Here is a 19,368-nt window from a genome sequence, read left to right as displayed (position 1 = left end):
TTGGGCTCTGCTTAGCGCTGCGAGGTCCTGGATAGGGGAATATATATTTTTCTTCGTGGTACTGGTACAAAACTCTTAACGAATTACAGGGGACACCGCATTATAGGCAAGCGAACGGCAGAACTATTTACCTCCGTGGCTTGTAAATACTTAACCCCTCCCACACTGGTGACAGAACCGCTCCGTCACACCCCTCGATTGGGCTGTGCTGGTGACGGAGCGGTTCTGTCACGGCCCGCTCGCCGCGCCTGCGCGGCGCTGATTTCGTGCCTGCGCGGGGCGTTCTATTGAGCGGGCGGGGCCGTGACAGAACCGCTCCATCACAAGCACAGCCCACGCGATGGCCGAGACGGAGCGGTTCCGTCAGCAGCGTCGGAGCGCCGCGCCCTCCCCCGCCCGCTAGCACTGCGGCGGAATAGCACCGCAGCAAAGGGATTAAAGCGTGACTATTGTTTTGCTGTCTAACCTGTTGTCAAATGTTGTGGGCTCTACTTGCCGTTACAGGGACATGACTAAAATGCTTAAAGACTGCAGCCAGTGTTATCATAATTTCTAGACATTGGCGTTTACCTCTGTTGTCTCGGCCGAGTTCTGCTCGTCTTGTTTGTTATTTTTTCGCGGGTGTGGAAGGACGTATCCTCTCGGTACTTGAACGCGAGGAATATGCATTGAATTCTGGGAATTGTAGTCAATACTTGTTTGCGAAAAGGCTGGGCCATAAATACGTCTGTGATCTTAATCTCTCATATTTGACACAATGGATCATCATTTAGCTGTCATACGATTTCCCGTATACATTGTTTGCCCATAGTTAGTTCTCCCGATGTCCAATAAAAAAAAGGGGGGGAATCATTCGTGCAATCATTTGCCACGATGTATTACATAGCACTATTACTACGCTAAGAGATAAGTGAAACTATCGTAATCTAGTTCATGGTTGGAATCAAAATGAAGTGAACATGCGAGATAGAATCCCAGCACTTTTTTTCTTACATGGAGCTTAATCAGATGAGAATCATGTCTTATTCAAGTTAAACATTGCTCTTAAAAGAGGAATAATAGTGTTGATCTCATAATTTCTCAGGGAACTTGGATTGTGAACTCAAGATATCTGTCACAATTATACAAGCGCAGTTCAGCCTTTCCTGTCACTTTACTGTTGTATAACATGGGTACTCAGCAAAGGATGGTATCTTCTGTTCTCTAAAGCGTTATCCTCGCTGACCAAAAGAGAAGCAACACTAATTATCAAATTCAACAGGGCAGTAGATGGACTTAATGAACTTTCAGAAATGTACCATCTTTAATCTATATCACAATTACCACACACAGTTTCTGCAAGCATAGTGAGCGAGTACCAACCATCGTGAGTTAGAGCAGATTTACACAATATAGCAAAGTCAGAGACCGGACAGAAGAGGGCGCCTGTGGTTTAGAGTCTGCCTGTATTTAGCGTTGCATCCAGAAATGTTTTTTCTCAAAGTATTGGTTTTACTAACCATGACAATATAAATACCTAAAATATTAATAATATGCAGAATAAGACACGCCCCTTGCCATGCTTGCATCAAACTGGGAAACAGGAACATGATTCAGATGGCACAGAATGGGATGTCACAGCCAATGGTCCCAGCCCAACTGGCCTCTGTGACGAGCATGCAGACTCAAAGGCAGTTAAATTGGAACACGCCTTCAGTCCCGATGGCCCCACAGCCCAATACAGAATAGAACGCCTAATTCTTAACGAATTCAGGATTTCAACAAAATTCTTCAGTGATTAACAATGATTTTCCACAACTTTCACCTACACTATGAGTTTCTACTGGACTGATCAGACACCATGACTGTGCCTGAGACGGGAGAAGGGTTGCATGCTTGGTGTAGTCCTAGAGGTCACCCAGAGTGGCCCTTTTGTAGAAGAAGTAAATGGGAATCCGGCATCTCTTTTAATCAATAAATGTGCCTCCCGTTCCACAGTCAGACTGACGGGAGCTCCCAACCCACCCCTCTTGGGAAAGGAGTCCAAGTTGTAGGCATTTCTAATAAATAACTAATGAGCTGTCAGCAAATGTTCTCGTACAAATTGTGTCAATGATGAATGGCCACAAACTTAAACTGTGATTAAGATCCAGTTATAATGTTAGAGAATAACCTTGTGAAATGACTTGTGTAAATTACTGTACACCGGATGGTGTCGGTATTCAAACACAATGTGAAGACTCTAAATAACATTCAGCAACTTGAGAGTTAATTTGTTTCCAGTCTTTACATAAGAGTAGTTAACTCCAGATTAAAATTGCACAGTAAATCAAGAGGCTTGGAATTTTGCAGGAAAGAAATGTGAATTGATCGAAAGTGCAGAGCCAGCTTAAATCACGGTAAAACTGAATACAGTGTGTCTACACTCTCCTCAGTACAACCGTACACGTGAAGCAGAGGAGGGCATATACCTGTCATTGATAACATTTTTAAGCAAGGCATTCTAAAAGATGAGATATGGAGCCCATGTAACTCTACTATCACGGGAATTAAATAAACGGGTATAACAAGCATTTACAAAGCAACGGTCTCACCTTTGCAAAAGTTAGAGATATTGATATTGTAACTGACAACATTTGTATTTATGTGTTGGTTTTGAAAACATAAATAAATGGCATTGTCATTTCCAATGTCAATAGCTTAATCTCTCGCAAATGCCACACACAGACCCACAGACCCCCCCACACACACACAGAGCCCCCACACACACAGAGCCCCACACACACACAGAGCCCCACAAACACACACACAGAACCCCACACATACACACAGAGCCCCCCACACACTCAAAGCCCCACCCCACACACACAGAGCCCCCCACACACACACAGAGCCCCACACACACACAGAGCCCCACAAACACACACACACACACAGAACCCCACACATACACACAGAGCCCCCCACACACTCAAAGCCCCACCCCACACACACAGAGCCCCCCACACACACAGAGCCCCCCACACACACACAGAGCCCCCCCCCACACACACAGAGCCCCACATACACACACAGAGCCCCCCTCACAGACACAGAGCCCCCCACACACACATAGCCCCCCCCACACACACACAGAGCCACACACACACAGAACCACACCCAGAGAGACAAACACACAGAGCCAAACACACACACAGAGCCAAGCACACACACAGAGCCACACACATGCAGAGCTACACACACACAGAGCCACGCACACAGAGCCACACACACACACACACACAGCCACACACACACACAGAGCCACACACACACACAAGAGCCACACACACCCAGCCACACACACACACACAGTGTCACACACACACAGAGCCACACACACAGAGCCACACACAGAGCCACACACGCACACACATACACAGCCACACACACACAGAGCCACACACACACACAGAGCCACACACACACACACAGAGCCCCCCCCCCCCACACACACACAGAGCCCCACACACACACACATCCTTCCGGTCTGTTCCGGAAGGACGGGAGCTCTGGTGGCAAAAGAAAAGCCAGTTCATGTACGTGAATAGGATACACAAGCGGCAATTTTTGGGATTATAAATCGACTACATTGGAGCGAATTTAGATATCTCCCCCCGCCCCCCACCGCTTTTCAGGAAAGGTTGGTGATATATTTTAAAATCAGGAGGGACAAGTAGACAAAAGGGATGGTGAGGAAGCAAAGAGGCCATAAAGGGTGCGTAAAGCAGTTTCAAGAAGATGATAGGAGACTTTAAAAAAATAAACTGCAAAGTAGAAGCGGCCAAGAGACAAGAGTGAAAAAACAAAAAAGTCAGGAAAGATTGAAGAAATCAATGAAAACCACATGTTCAAAACTGCAGAAAGAGAGATGGAATTATAGTGGAATGAAGATTGGTAACTAGAGAAGGGGATAGGAAGAATATAAATAAAACTACTTGTAGAGAGGCAAAACTACATGGGATAAGGAAGAAAAAAAAGACAACAACAGTCCACAAAAATGTGATGGAGAAAACCTCTGCTTCATTTTTTGGAGACTGCTTATTTATTTATTTGATTTATATAGTGCATTATAACCCAGGGGTCTCTAAGCGCTTTGTCAGGATCCACTTAAGCGATTAAAAAAGATACAGCTGGTCAAAGGTTAGAGGCAACCCCACGCTTGCTGAAAGAGCACTGTTTTTAATCTCTTTCGGAAGGACAGCAACTTGGTTTCTTTCTGCAGTTCCATTGGTAGTTTGTTCCAGAGAGCTGGGAGAGTATGGGAAAAGGCACGACCTCCCACGGTAGCCAGTCTGCAACGTGGTTGGGTAAGGAGGGCAGCTTCTGCAGATCTTAGCGCCCTACCCGGCCTGTAGAGGGTCAGGCATCAGGCGTGATTTCATATAGCTTGGTGCCCTACCATATAGGGCTTTGTGGACAATGCACAACCCTTTGAACATTATCCTCTGCTTGACTGGCAGCCAATGCAATTCTCGCAGGAGGTGGATGCATGCGTGTTCCTCCGCTTTTTAAAAATGAGTCTAGCAGCGTCATTCATAACAACCTGCATCTTGTTCAGAAGTTGTTGCGGCAGCCCTATGTACAACGAGTTGCCGTAGTCCAGCCTGGCTAAGATCATAGCAGAGACCGCACTCCTCAAGGTGGAAAAGGACAGCAACGAGGAAACTTTCCTAAGTTGTCGAAGGAGGCCTACACAGGTGCCCACCACAGCCATAACTTGTTTTTTCATGGACAGCTTACCATCCACATGGATGCCCAGGCTTTTGACAACAGCCGCCGGTTCCGGGGGTGTACCTAGCTCCCTTGGCCAGAATTGATCATTCCATGGGTTGCCAGCGATGGTAATTGGCAACATCTCGGTCTTATATGGATTGATCTTTAAAGAGTTCCTGGACATCCAGTTGGCTGTGCATCTCAAGATATTTTGCAATCTTGCGAAAGCATCCTGGCCATCATCCAATTGGATGATGATCTAGGTGTCGTCCGCGTAGTTGTACACCTGGCAGTCCATTTGGTTGAACATCAGAATCAAGGGCTGTAAATAAATGTTGAACAAAAGGGGTGACAGTGCAGACCCTTGCGGTACTCCGCAGGTGATCGATGTTGTGGTGGAAAACAGGTCACCAAGTTGCACTCTCTGCATCCTCCCTTGGAGGAAAGAGGTGAACCATGCAAGTGCTGTGCCCTGAATACCGAAATCCCTCATCCGGTGAAAAAGGTGGGACAAGGATGAGCAAGAGAACATTAGATAGGCGAGTGCCTTGGGTCCTATTGCAGAGAAGGAAAATGGGCACACTGCCCGACTGGTTGAGGAGTAAAAGGCATAGTTGATGTGCAGTACGCTAAGGGTAGCCCTCTCTCTCCATGTCACCGGAGACAGCGTTTCCACTCTTGAACTTTTGATTAACAAATGAAAGATATCAAATGTTTCAGTCCAATTAGTGCAATGTTAGCAAAATTAAACTACAATACCCAGAAGGCATTAGGTTGTCATATGAAAGACTAGTACTGTAAACAATGTGATTGCACAGAGTGAGGTGGCCACCTGAAGTCAGTTCTTCAGAGCCCTGGCATCACCATTACTGCTTTGTTAATGGCAGCTACATCCTCAGTAGTCTTTGAGCACCTCAGCTGAACCACAAGGACCGAAAACACGTTACAAATGTTTGAGAAGGGCACGTCCAGTAGTATTTCCATTGTGCAAACGTAGCTGGCAGGTAGTGACCCACTCAGCAACAAGCGGATGAAAGGAGCATCAGTTCTCAGTGACACTGTGAAACATGTACAACGAGCAGGAGACTGAGAAGGAGGAAACGGACAGCAGAAGTGGACATGAAGAAGAAAAAAATGAATAAGGGAGAAAGGAGGAAAATGAAAGAAATTGGAAAAGATTATAGATAGAGAAATAGAAGGCTGAGAGAATTTGTTTTTTATATATTTCGCATAGTTCACCAATTCCTTTGCCTCTTCGCGGTTTGGGGAATCTCGGAGCGCAGATTATCTTCAGATGGATAAAGACAGAAGTAGACAGTGTGGATGAAAAGAGGAGACGGTGGGGCATGATGGGGGGGCGGGAGAAGTTTTCAGGCAAGGCAGGGAGATGTAATAAGAACTTAGGAAATATACGGGAGGGAGAAGAGAGGGGCGGAGAAGACCAAAAGAGGGCAGGTAAAAGATACTTGGGAGAGAGGAAAGAGCGACTATTGGGGAATGTGAGGGGGGAATATAAGAAAGGAAACCTAGTAAAGGAGGACGACCCTGAAAGTTTCTTAAGTTTCACTAGGACAAAAACATGAACATGGATATGCGGAGGGATGCCTGAAACTTGCAGAACCCTCATGTGTACATTACATGGATGTTGCAATAACCAGCGCCTACCTGACCCGGCTCCCCGCAACCAGTAATGACCGGCCCCCTCGCTCGCTGACTGACCCCTTGTCGAAAACGATAACTAACGGACTGGCTGGACTGCAGGAGACAGCGGCCACAACTCCTGCGTGCTCCTCTTCTCCCCCCAAACTTAAAAAAACAAGCATTGGCAAGGTCAGCAAGTCAATCGGGAGCCTGCTGAAATATTAGGCATGGCACCTGTGTTGTTGCTAATGCTGAAAGTTTTGCACGTGCCTGGGAGCGGCAAGACATCGCCGGGTCCGCGGAGCGCCGCGAGGCGCCGATCAGGCAGATCCCGGACTGCGGCAGGCTCCGACGAGAGGAGGGGGAGGGAGGGAGGAAGGGGGAGGCATCTGAGGGAAAGAGAAGAGGTGGGAAGAGACGGGGCAGGAGGAGGACACCAGGGGAGGGATCGTGAAGAGAAGCGTTCGCCAAGACAAGAGTACGGTGTCTGATAGGGGACACATACAATCACAACAAAGCCCTGTCCTTTTCAGACTTGGGGGCGTGTTTTTTAGGTTTGAGTGACTTAAGACATCACAGAGAGAACCTAAAAAACACACCCCGAGTCCGAAAAAGACGGGGCTTACATGGAGTGACGCCCCTTTCCTCCAATGGCTGGCCAGCATTTACGAGGCCAGCCAATGGAGAAGAGGGGCGGGTTTAAGCCCCCAATACTGTAAACATTAAATCTTGGCTGCGCGAACACTGCTGCGCAGTGTAAAGCTAGGCCGAGACCTATAAAGGAGGATAGTAAAGTACCTGAGAAGAATTAATACTATTGTTGTCCCATGTTGCTGTATTGTATGGTAGAGCATGCAAAGTCCAATGCCAATCTCCTGCTTTAAGGTGAAGAGTCATAATTAATTATTCATTTCGTAGGTGTGTGTTTATAAAATTACATTTTGTTGTGCTATGTTTTCATGAACATTCATTGGTTGTTGTCATTTTTACCTCACCATGAACCATGTCAATAATGTGTTCTCTCTGTCTAAAATCTTATAAAATGTATTGTTTTGGGATATTTGTTACAATTGTTTTATTTTATTCTTTTCCAAAATGCAGACTACATGTCACTCCTCTTACTGATTTTGTACGTAAAACTTTTCCTTGATTTTGAACTAAGCAGATTCTATATCAGTTTGCTATTTGATATTATAGAAAAAGGTTTTCTTATTTCTTAGCACACATTTGTTGTGGTGGTCTGTCTATTGACTTTACATCTTGAGTTATATCAGAGTCTGGCTTTTGATATAATTTGAGGTTAACTGTATGTGATCCTTCTGCAAATATTATGATGATTATTTCTCTGACTAAGTAACCATTATTTTAAATCTTTAATATGACCTTACTGCTTGCTGTAGCTCCAAAGCTAAATGCAAGTGCCTTTACCAAGGGAACGGTCCTTTAATGGGCAGTATTGCCTGCTATGGCTGACTATAAGGTCATTACACTGTTTGCCCCATGAGGGCTGAATGTGTTAATTAATAAAACAAAGGTGTCCCAGAGACCCAGGGGGTTGAAACACCTGCGGTACTCCGGAACCTTTGTTTCACAGCTATTGCCGTGGATGTTGAACAGTTAACAGCCACATGCAGGACCACTGTGGTTATTTGTTGAACATTCACAGCAATAGCTGTTAAAGGAGGCTGAAGTCAGCCCCCGATTCTTCCTGGGCTCGACTAAACTGCTTTTCATCATTCAGTTGAGCCAGGGAGATGCAGGAGATGAGCAGAACCCCCTTCTTCCTTCTTAGATACCAGTGACACTGTGAGCTACGGGAGGAGGAAGGGGGGAGGCTCATGTGTGCCCTGCTGCATGCTCTATCTTCTGCCTTCTCCTCCCCAATCCATATATTTCAGAGAGGCAGAGGAAATAGAGAGGCAGAGGCTGTGTATTAGGACATTGTAATGTTGAGTGCAGCGGGCCTATATCAGGTTGTATAGTCTGCTGCTGCTCCGTTGTCTTCAATGGAGGTCTAAACATTTCAATGTTCCAAGCTTTGTCTCACGAAGGATTTATTTATACTGACCCTCCGCATCATTCCTTCAGATAAGTTATAGATAAAAAGCACCAACACGTTGATGCTTTGTTGCTCCCATTGCTTATTATTCCCACACTGCATCAGCTTGAGCTTGAATTACTGTTGCTCCGAGAGCATGGTTTGTATAAATCTAAGAGCTTGGTTGACTGATTTATGAACGGTGGGCAGAATTATGTTCAAGGACATTAACCTACCTTTGCAAACCAGATTGTTTTGATTTGCAAGTATCATGGTCTGTAAATGGAAAGATAGGGGTTATGAAGAAGTGGACTGGGTTGTTAGGGTTTGTTCTCTGAGACTGTGGGTGCACTCTATATTCACAGAGACCTTTTCCAGCAAAGGATCGTGGTTCTTGAACCGAAAAAACAATATTTATTCATAACCAGAGTTGCTTCACAATGGCATCCAGAGAACAAGAGATTCTTGTGTTTTGTAAGTTCAGGACGTTTTTTTGTAAAATGTGATGAAGTGTGATAGTCGTCTGACGCAAAACCATTTCTTTACTTCCTTTCAAGATATTCTGGGATGACCAGGCAGTGCATCGTGGCTGCCACCCTCGGAAGAACAAAATATAATATAACTCTCAGGTAAGGATTCCTATTACTCTTAAGTTTCCTTTTCCCCTGTTTCTTCCTTCTCTATTCCCTTTCTTGATCTCTGTTTTTTTTGTCTCTTCACTTCAACATTTGACTCCCTCTGTGCACTATTCTTGTTGTTATCAAACTTCTGATAATCACCTGATGGAGCCACATTCCTCCTGGTACATGGTGGGAGTGTAGTGCAGGTCCAATTCTTTTTAGCAATTAGTATGTGTACGCAAAGATTTGCAAATACATCCCCTATAGGAGGCACTCCATAAATGTTCAACGAGATTGAAAATAAAAGAATAAAGAGCAATGCAGTTAAATTTGACAATAGACTGTATTCCACACGATCGTTCAAACCGTGGGGTTTAAACCCCACGGTTTGAACGATCGTGTGGAATACAGTTGTTACCTTTAACTGTCTATTGTCAAATTTAACTGCATTGCTCTTTATTCTTTTATTTTCAATCTCGTTGTATACCTTTGCTTATTGCGTTTACCTATCTTCACCCACCCTAAGATGGCACCAGCGTTTACTGCCTATTTAGTCCCTCTTCACCCCTTTCACCCTTTCCAAGATGGCTCCCGCCCGCACGTTTCCATGAGTCCGTCCTCTACTCTATAGTCCGTCAGCTTCTTTATTTACACTTCTTCACTCTGGTCTATCGAACCAACTTTCAAGACCCGAACCGCTGTCTCGCCACAGCGATGCACACGGCCACGGCCACCAAGTAAGTGCTATCACCACTCATAGGTGCCCTTCGGGGAACCGCGTCGCTATAACCTTACGTTCTGGCTAACTCGACTCGTTTTACGCACGGTGACTCTTGCTATATATTTCATTCTTTAATCCGAGGACTACACCCCTTAAACCTGTGACACGACTTTCTCCGTAAATGTTTGGCACACCACCCTATTTCTTTTACTCCGGCACACGACCTCATTACCATATTGATCGGCACTTTAATACCATTAGCCTGATACTTCTGTACTTGTTAATCATATATCCACACTCCTCCCCCTTCCCTGACTTGGGCTTATCTCTTCTTTTTTCTAGCTCTCCTTGATAAAGGGCGCGTAGCCCAAAATGCATTGGAGTTGACGTTTTACCATGTACATGCTACATTGTTTTCTCAACACCGTGATATGATGAAAATATCATTGAAATACTCACCCATATTTACGAAGATTGATTAATAAATCTCTACATTTAAACCTTGGAATCATTTCGATGAACATTTATGGAGTGCCTCCTATAGGGGATGTATTTGCAAATCTTTGCGTACACATACTAATTGCTTATCTCTAGGCGCCAGACGGAAACAACATCCTGGAGTGCACCCAATCTTTTCTGAAATTAGCATTCAACATTACTTTCAACAGCGTAGTGCACCTCCCACCTCTTCATTTTTGCCAATTCTTTTTAGGTCAGTTTTGCACAACAGTTCCTTAACAATTGGCATATTTGTCTCCTCTTCCAGACCACATGATACCATCCTCCCTCTGTCTGTTCTTTCTGCGTATTTTCTCTCTGGATTTTACTTCCATCTCTTTGCGTCCTCATATCCTGCCCTTTTTTGTCCTGTCTACTACAAGCAAAAGACACAGTACACATGCGTGGACACACATGCACACAGGGCTTGCTTAGGGTGGTGCGACCGGTGGAACTGCACCTGGTGCTGACCTTGGGGGCACTGCATTTAGAAGTAACGTATGCGTTCACAAGCATCTGCTGAAGAGTAGGGGTGGGCGGAATTTGAGTAGTCGCGCTACGCAATGCTTGGCGAAACGGTAAAAAATCTCCGCCAGCATGCAAAAGTTCAGTGAACACACAGAATTGCTTGTTCCGCCCGTTCGCGTTGCTTTTATGTTCGCGAATGCTGTTGGCGTGCTCGGGGAGAAATATCTTGCAAACAAGCATTTTGAAAGCGCGAGCAAGCAAAAAATTCCTCGAAACAGTCGAATCGCAGAATTTTTGGCAATTCCGTGTTCTCCGCAGAACGGTAAATTACCCAAATTCAGCAAATTCCACAAGCTGAATTTACCACCCAGGCCTACTGCAGAGTTTCCTACGCCTGACCCCTGTTTTGAAAGTAGAAGATAGCCTTTTTTCTCTTTCCTCTGTTTTGTGTTTTTCTTTTTTTGACCCTTTTTGGTTTCCATTACTGTTCAATCAATCAATCAATCAAAGCATTTATATAGCGCACTACTCACCCAGAGGGTCTCAAGGCGCTAGGGGAGGAGGGTCCGCTACTGCTTGAACAGCCAGGTCTTGAGTTGCTTCCTGAAGGCGAGGTGGTCCTGGGTCAGGCGGAGGTGGGTCGGGAGGGAGTTCCATGTCTTGGCAGCGAGGTAGGAGAAGGACCGTCCCCCTGTGGTGGCTCTTCGGATGCGGGGGATGGCGGCGAAGGCGTGGCTGGTCAATCGAAGCTGGCGTTTGGGAGCGTAGAAGTTGAGGCGGCTGTTGAGGTATCCTGGGCCTTGATTGTGTAGGGCTTTGTGTGCATGGGTGAGGAGTCGGAAGGTGATTCTCTTGTTGACCGGGAGCCAGTGCAGGACTCTCAGGTGTCCGGAGATGTGGGGATGTCCAGGATGAGTCGTGCTGAGGCGTTCTGGATCCGCTGGAGTCTCTTCTGGAGTTTGGCGGTGGTTCCGGTGTAGAGGGAGTTGCCGTAGTCCAGACGGCTGGTGACAAGGGCCTGGGTGACCGTCATCCTGGTCTCGGTGGGGATCCACCGGAAGATCTTACGTAGCATGCGCAGGATGTTGAAGCACAACGAGGAGACGGCGTTGACTTGTCTGGTCATGGAGAGGGAGGAGTCCAGGATGAAGCCCAGGTTGCGTGCATGGTCTTTTGGTTTGGGTGCGCTGCCTAGGGCGGGGGGCCACCAGGAGTCGTCCCAGGCGGAGGGTGAGGATCCCAGGATGAGGACTTCCGTCTTGTCCGAGTTCAGTTTCAGGCGGCTGTTCTTCATCCATTCGGCTACCTCTTTCATCCCTTCGTGAAGGTTGGCTCTGGCGGTGGCGGGGTCGCTGGTGAGGGAGAGGACCAGCTGGGCATCGTCGGCGCAGGAGATGATGCCGAGGCTGTGCTGGCGTGCGATGTCTGCGAGGGGGCTCATGTAGACGTTGAAGAGGGTTGGACTGAGCTAGGAGCCTTGAGAACCGCCGCAGATGACTTCGGTGGCTTCAGATCTGAACGGAGGGAGGCGGACTCTCTGTGTCCTTCCGACGAGGAAGGAGATGATCCACTCCAGTGCCTTCTCCTGGACCCCGACGTTGCTGAGGCGCTGTACTAGGGTACGGTGGCAGACAGTGTCGAAGGCCGTGGAGAGGTCTAGGAGGATGAGGGCCGCTGTTTCTCCATTGTCGAGCAGAGCTCGGATGTCATCGGTGGCTGCGATCAGGGCGGTCTCGGTGCTGTGGTTGGCCCGGAAGCCAGACTGCGAGGGGTCGAGGGATCCGTTCGTCTCGAGGAATGCGGCCATCTGCCTGTTGACGGTCTTCTCGATGACCTCTGCAGGAAACGGGAGCAGCGAGATGGGGCGGTAGTTCTTGAGGTCGGTGGGGTCGGCTGATGGCTTCTTGAGTAGGGCGCTGAGTTCGGCGTCCTTCCAGCTCTCCGGGAAGGTAGCGGTCTCGAAGGAGGTGTTGATGATGTCCTGCAGGTGGGGTGCGATGACAGCGTCGGCCTTTTTGAAGACGTGGTGAGGGCAGGGGTCGGTCGGAGATCCGGAGTGGATGGATTTCATCGTGCGGACGGTGTCTTCGGGCCGATCGGAGTCCAGGCGCGGAGGGTGGTACTGTTGTGCTGTTCAATAAAATGTCCCTTCCTAGATCACTGGAAAAGGGATTAGATTAACAGTCTAGGTGGGCAGGGGAGTAAATAACATCTAGTAATTTATTACAAGAATTACAAATATCTCACTATGTTCCCAGCCGTTGCCACAGAAATTGCAATTTGATAATGTGGCTGCTCCTGAGAATCTGTGTTTCTTTCTTAAATATTTACTTCTTTTGCTATCACATCCTTGATTTCCAGTGATCCCAAGGTCTCTGTTTCACCACTATCAGAAATACAACTCAAACTGATTTCCTATCTTGTTTTTGTTAATGCTTTCTTTGTGCAAAGTATAAAGTCACTAATATTTTATCTTTGTGTTCATTTACAATTTTTTATCTCCATTTTTACAGGTGACTGAAGCATGAACAGAAGGTTTAAATTTTAGTGAAACACAACGAAAAGGATTATTGCAAGGAAAGTTAAAACATTCTCGAGCTCTAGAGAAGAAACAGATTCTATGTGCCAGGAATGGTGAAGATGTTGGAGGGGAATGCCAGGAATGGTGAAGATGTTGGAGGGGAAGAAACTGGTGAATGTGAAAGTTGTCAAATCCCTAAAGGAAAATGATCATAAATGTTTACCAAGTGTCAGTAATTGAGATTAAGGAGAACATTGGCCACAACTGATACCCACACAGAGCACTCGAGAAAACTCAGTGTTGTAAATTCTGTTTGATGGTTTATGAGAAATGGTTTGGAGACCGAGACACTCCCCAACAGATCAGCATCTGTAGACGTGTTGTGATGTGACAGAACCGTCAAAAAGACTAATATCCACGATTTACAAGTGCAAGCTTTTGACTCCGTCTCCTGTGATTCAGAGGAGATTAAAGATTGTTTAAAAGAAACAAATTATAAATGCTCTTTCTTAGATGTTGTTTCGGCAAAGATGCCGGATTATCATTTCCAATATAGGAAGATTTTCCCCCACGAACTCTGTCTCTTGGGTTGATCTGAGTAGTTTCAAAGTGTTCTGTAACTTCCAGAGTGGATCATGTACTTGTCTTAGCCACTGAGCAAAAAAAGCAGAAAGTATAAAATGGACCAGTGTTACGCTATTGACAATTCATAAACCACCCTGGCATGCCCTAATTACCTGCCATTAATTGTATCAACAAACATACTTAACAGGAAAACACTAAACCCCAAAGACCTTATCAATGCCTTTAAAACTCCTAAATCAAATGTGATAAACTAGAATAACTAAATGAGACTAATAAAACTAGATAGAATTCACCCGGGCATAAATTGGAGAAAATGAATCCATGAGGAGCAGCTTAGTAAATACAAGGGGCTCCTCAGTGAAAGTTTATAAGACAAGTTAGATCGGTGCCTTTAAAGGTAGGAAAATGATCTCCAGGAAAAAACTATAATTAGTTAAATTCATATGTTAAGAGAGCATCTGAAATGTATTTTACAAGTTAATGCTAAGTTGTAACAAACAAGTACATGATCAGAATTCAGATTCAGTCTTAAGATGGCATGTATCCAGGACCAAACCCAACTTGGAGAAACAAACAACTTGAATAAGAGCAATGAATGTGAGAACAGCTTTAGTCATCAATCCCACCTCACTAAACATGAGAAAACTAGCGCTGGACGAAAACCCTATCAGTGTCCTGAATGCCAGAAAGGCTTCACTCGCAAATACAACCTTACGGTACATGAAAGAACCCACACTGGGCATAAACCGTATCATTGCTCTGAATGCCAGAAAAGCTTCAGTCATACATCCAGCCTTACTGTGCATGAAAGGACCCACACTGGGCAGAAACCGTATCAGTGCTCTGAATGCTGTAAAAGCTTCCGTACCCAATCCAATCTCACTTTACATGAAAGAACTCACACTGGACAAAAACCATATCAGTGCTCTGAATGCTACAAAAGTTTCACTCGCAAATTCAGTCTCACTTGTCATGAAAGAACCCACACTGGACAAAAACCATATCAGTGCTCCACGTGCCAAAAAAGCTTCAGTTTTAGTAGCAATCTGATTCAACATCAGCGAAATCACACTGAACAAAAACCTTATCAGTGCTCTGAATGCTGGAAAAGCTTCAGTCAGAAATACAGCCTTACTGTACATGAGAGGACCCACACTGGACAAAAACCTCATCAGTGCTCTGAATGCTGTAAAAGCTTCATTCATAAATCCAGCCTTACTGTACATGAGAGAACTCACACTGAACAAAAACCTTATCAGTGCTCTGAATGCTGGAAAAGCTTCATTCAGAAATACAGCCTTACTGTACATGAGAGAACTCACACTGAACAAAAACCTTATCAGTGCTCTGAATGCCGGAAAAGCTTCAGCCATAAATCCAGCCTTACTGTACATGAAAAAGCCCACACTGGGTATAAACCGTATCAGTGCTCTGAATGCCAAAACAGTTTCTATTACAAATCCAGTTTAACTCAACATCAGAGAATCCACACTGGGCTCAAACCGTATCAGTGCTCTGAATGCTGTAAAAGCTTTAGAAGCAAATCCAACCTTACTGTACATGAGAGAACCCACACTGGGCATAAACCGTATCGGTGTTCTGAATCCCAGAAAAGCTTCAGTCATAAAATAACTTTCACTCACCATGAGGGAACTCACACTCTGAAAAAACTTTATTAGCTCTCTGAATGCTGAAAAAGTCGGAAATCGGGTCTCACTCAACCTGCGAGAACTTACCTGGAAAAAACCTAGTCATTGTTCTAAATGCCAGGGAAGCATCTGCTGGAGATTCAATTTCATTCAACAAGAGAGAAGGCACAATGAGAAAGAAAATGACTTGTTCTCTCAATCTGACAAAAACTTCAGTTGTAAATGTAACCTTACTACATAAGCGAGCCAATGTGGGAGAATAAAAGGTGCTCATTGTCAACCCTGAGGAGGAGCTTTCAGCATCGCAAAACCTTTACATGAAGCAGACACAAAGAAACCATTACATTGATTGTCCAACAAACCGTCTACTGAGAAAAGCACACAGCGAGGGATGGAAATGCTTGAATTAACCTCATTCTTTTGTAACTATTTGTGGCCTCATTCCATTCAGCGTGTTTTATTCCCTGAGTGTTTATAAGCAATGACTGACCCACAAAGGCCATTTGATCCTGAACTTTGAGGCCATGCCCCCAAGGGTCAGGAATGCATGTAACCTCGAACTGTTTCCAGCCTTATTGAGCCTTACCAGGGAGCTGCAGCAGGAGTCCCTTTGTCGTAGGTCTCCATGGGACCCACGTCTGTTCATGTCTGTTCCACTTACAGCTGATCATTGAGAAAAACGAAAAGTGATGGATTGACTGGTAGTTGATCTAAGCACCATCCCGCCACATCATTCTCTAGTCTCTGTACCACTACAGACAAGGCCAGCCGTATGCAAACCATTCTTGGCCTAGATAGTCCTAATGACTTCTGTTCCGAGGGGACATGGCCTCGTATTACAAAGATCCACTTTAGCTGCCTCTTTCCATGTCCTTTTTGCTACAAATGGACCTGCTTCCCATCTGCTGAGGACAGTTTCACAAGCTTTACTATCTCATCAGAATCACCCAAGAGAGTCTCACAGATAATCAGGCCTATTCATAAACTACTATAGGATGACTAAAGCACAAGAAAATGCGATTCACAAAGTATGTGCTGTCGTTCTGTCTCTCCTATCTTTTTCTTTGTGGAGTTGCCTGCCCGGACTGCAGAGTTTCCGCACATGTTTATATACTTTTTGTAGTAAATGCAAGAGGGACAGAGCGGGAGTGGGTGTAAAATGGGAAATATTTATGAATAAAGGGGAGGGGCTAAGGGAGGAATAAGGAGGGGTGTAGGGACGGACAAGCATTCACCCACAAAGGAGTAAACCCATTGCTATTTACAAACCACACCTCTACAGTCACAACAGCCATGATGTACCTAAAACAGTTGTAAATGTACCCGAGCTCAGAGTCCAACATCACACATGCTCATCCACTGGAACTGCAACACACTCCCATTAATAATAATGGAGGTACGGACATGAATTAAAACGGCTTTAAATGAAATATTTTAAACTAATTAAAAATCTAAACGATTGTCATTCAAGGCAAAAAAGTATCTAAAAAGAAAAAATTATTTTACAATGTTTTAATAACATTTATTGAATTGCAACAATCAATCAATCAATCAATCAAAGACATTTGTAGAGCGCACTACCTACCCGTAGGGTCTCGAGGCGCTTGGGGGGGGGGGGCCGCTACTGCTCGAACAGCCAGGTCTTGAGCTTCTTCCTGAAGGAGAGGTGGTCTTGGGTCAGGCACAGGTCGGCCGGGAGGGAGTTCCAGGTCTTGGCGGCCAGGTAGGAGAAGGACCTTCCTCCTGTAGTGGCTCTGCGGATGCGTGGGACGGCGGCGAGGGCGTGGCTGGCGGAGCGGAGGTGGCGTTTGGGAGCGTAGAAGTTGATTCGGTTGTTGAGGTAGCTCGGACCTTGGTCGTGGAGAGCTTTGTGTGCGTGGGTAAAGAGGCGGAAGGTGATTCTCTTGTTGACCGGGAGCCAGTGCAGGTCTCTTAGGTGTCCGGAGATGTGGCTGTGTCGTGGGACGTCGAGGATGAGTCTGGCTGAGGCGTTCTGGATGCGCTGGAGTCTCTTCTGGATCTTGGCGGTGGTTCCGGCGTAGAGTGCGTTGCCGTAGTCCAGTCGGCTGGTGGCGAGGGCCTGGGTGACGGTCTTCCTGGTCTCTGTGGGGATCCACCAGAAGATCTTCCGAAGCAAGCGCAGGATGTTGAAGCACGACGAGGAGACGGCGTTGACTTGCCTGGCCATGGAGAGGGAGGAGTCCAGGATGAAACCCAGGTTGCGTGCGTGGTCCGTCGGTTTGGGTGCGGTGCCCAGGGCGAGGGGCCACCAGGAGTTGACCCAGGCGGAGGGCGAGGAGCCCAGGATGAGGACCTCCGTCTTATCTGAGTTCAGTTTCAGGCGGCTCCTCGTCATCCACTCGGCTACCTCTCTCATCCCTTCGTGCAGGTTGGCTCTGGCGGCGGCTGGGTTGTTGGTCAGGGAGAGGATCAGCTGGGTGTCGTCGGCGTAGGAGATTATGTTGAGGTTGTGTTGGCGTGCGATGGCCGCGAGGGGGCTCATGTAGACGTTGAAGAGAGTCGGGCTCAGTGAGAATCCTTGAGGGACGCCGCAGATGACTTCGGTGGCCTCTGACTTGTACGGTGGTAGGCGGACTCTTTGTGTTCTTCCGTCGAGAAAGGAGACGATCCATTCCAGCGCCTTCTCCTGGATTCCGACGTTGCTGAGGCGCTGCACTAGGGTGCGGTGGCAGACCGTGTCGAAAGCTGCGGAGAGGTCTAGGAGGATGAGGGCCGCTGTTTCTCCGTTGTCCATCAGGGCTCGGATGTCGTCAGTGGCGGCGGTGAGGGCGGTCTCGCTGCTGTGGTTGGCACGGAATCCGGACTGCGATGGGTCAAGGGATCCATTTGTCTCGAGGAAGGCGGCCAGCTGTTTGTTGACGGTCTTCTCGATGACTTTGGCTGGGAACGGGAGGAGATGGGGCGGTAATTCTTGAGTTCGGTGGGGTCTGCCGTAGGTTTCTTGAGTAGAGCGCTGAGTTCAGCGTGCTTCCAGCTCTCGGGGAAGGTGGCGGTGTCGAATGAGGAGTTGATGATGTCCCGCAGGTGGGGTGCGATGACAGCGTCGGCTTTGTTGAAGACGTGGTGAGGGCAGGGGTCGGTCGGAGATCCGGAGTGGACGGAGTTCATCGTGTGGACGGTGTCTTCGGTGTTGACTGGGGTCCAGGCGCGGAGGGTGGTGGTGGGCGGCGTTGCTGCGGTCGTCGGTTGGGTGCTGAAGCTGTGGTGTATGTCCGCGATCTTGTTGTGGAAGTAGGAGGCGAGGGAGTTGCAGAGGTCTTGCGATGGGGTGATGTCGTTGTTTCCGGCGTTGGGGTTGGAGAGCTCTTCCACGATGTTGAAGAGTTCCTTGCAGTTGTGTGCGTTGTTGTCCAGTCGGTTCTTGAAAGCCGTTTTCTTGGCGATGCGGATCAGTTGGTGGTGTTTCCGGGTGGCGAGCTTGAGGGTGGTCCTGTTGTCCGACGTGGGTTCCTTTCTCCAGGCTTTCTCGAGGGCTCGGCAGTTCTTCTTGGAGCTCTTGAGTTCGTCGGTGAACCATGGGGCTCTCTTACTGCCGGGTCTGCTGGGCGGGATCCTCAGAGGGGCGAGTTCGTCTGCGCATTTGCTGATCAACTTTGAGAGGTTGACGGCGGCCTGGCTGGGGTTCGCTGAGCTGGCCGGGGGGTGCTGGCTCAGGGAAGCGGCGAGCTGGTCGGCTGTGATCTTGTTCCAGCATCTTCGGGCAACCTGTTGCTGGTGGTGGTGGATCGTCGTTCTTCTGAAGGTGAAGTGGATGCATCTGTGATCCGTCCAGTGGAGTTCTGTGGCGTGGCTGAAGGCGATGTCTTTGCTGGATGAGAAGATGGCGTCGAGTGTGTGTCCGGCGAGGTGGGTGGGGGTGGACACCAGCTGCT

The 19,368-nt window shown here is 47.1% G+C and overlaps 1 protein-coding gene across 1 annotated transcript in view; it reads left to right on the top strand.

Moving 5' to 3' along the window:
• Positions 1-16,925, top strand: part of LOC147666677 (uncharacterized) — a 72,944-nt gene extending 56,019 nt beyond the window's left edge. The window contains exons 2-3 of the mRNA XM_086948978.1: positions 8,971-9,042; positions 13,234-16,925. Of these exons, the coding sequence (XP_086805104.1) occupies positions 14,360-15,505 (1,146 nt within the window). The 5' untranslated portion in view covers positions 8,971-9,042; positions 13,234-14,359 and the 3' untranslated portion in view covers positions 15,506-16,925. The remainder of the gene's footprint in view (positions 1-8,970; positions 9,043-13,233) is intronic.
• The last annotated feature ends 2,443 nt before the right edge of the window (positions 16,926-19,368 follow it).

This window comes from Lissotriton vulgaris, unplaced genomic scaffold (genome assembly GCF_964263255.1).
Source record: "Lissotriton vulgaris unplaced genomic scaffold, aLisVul1.2 SCAFFOLD_1845, whole genome shotgun sequence".
NCBI classification, from domain to species: domain Eukaryota; kingdom Metazoa; phylum Chordata; class Amphibia; order Caudata; family Salamandridae; genus Lissotriton; species Lissotriton vulgaris.
This window is presented reverse-complemented; position numbering and strand designations above follow the sequence as displayed.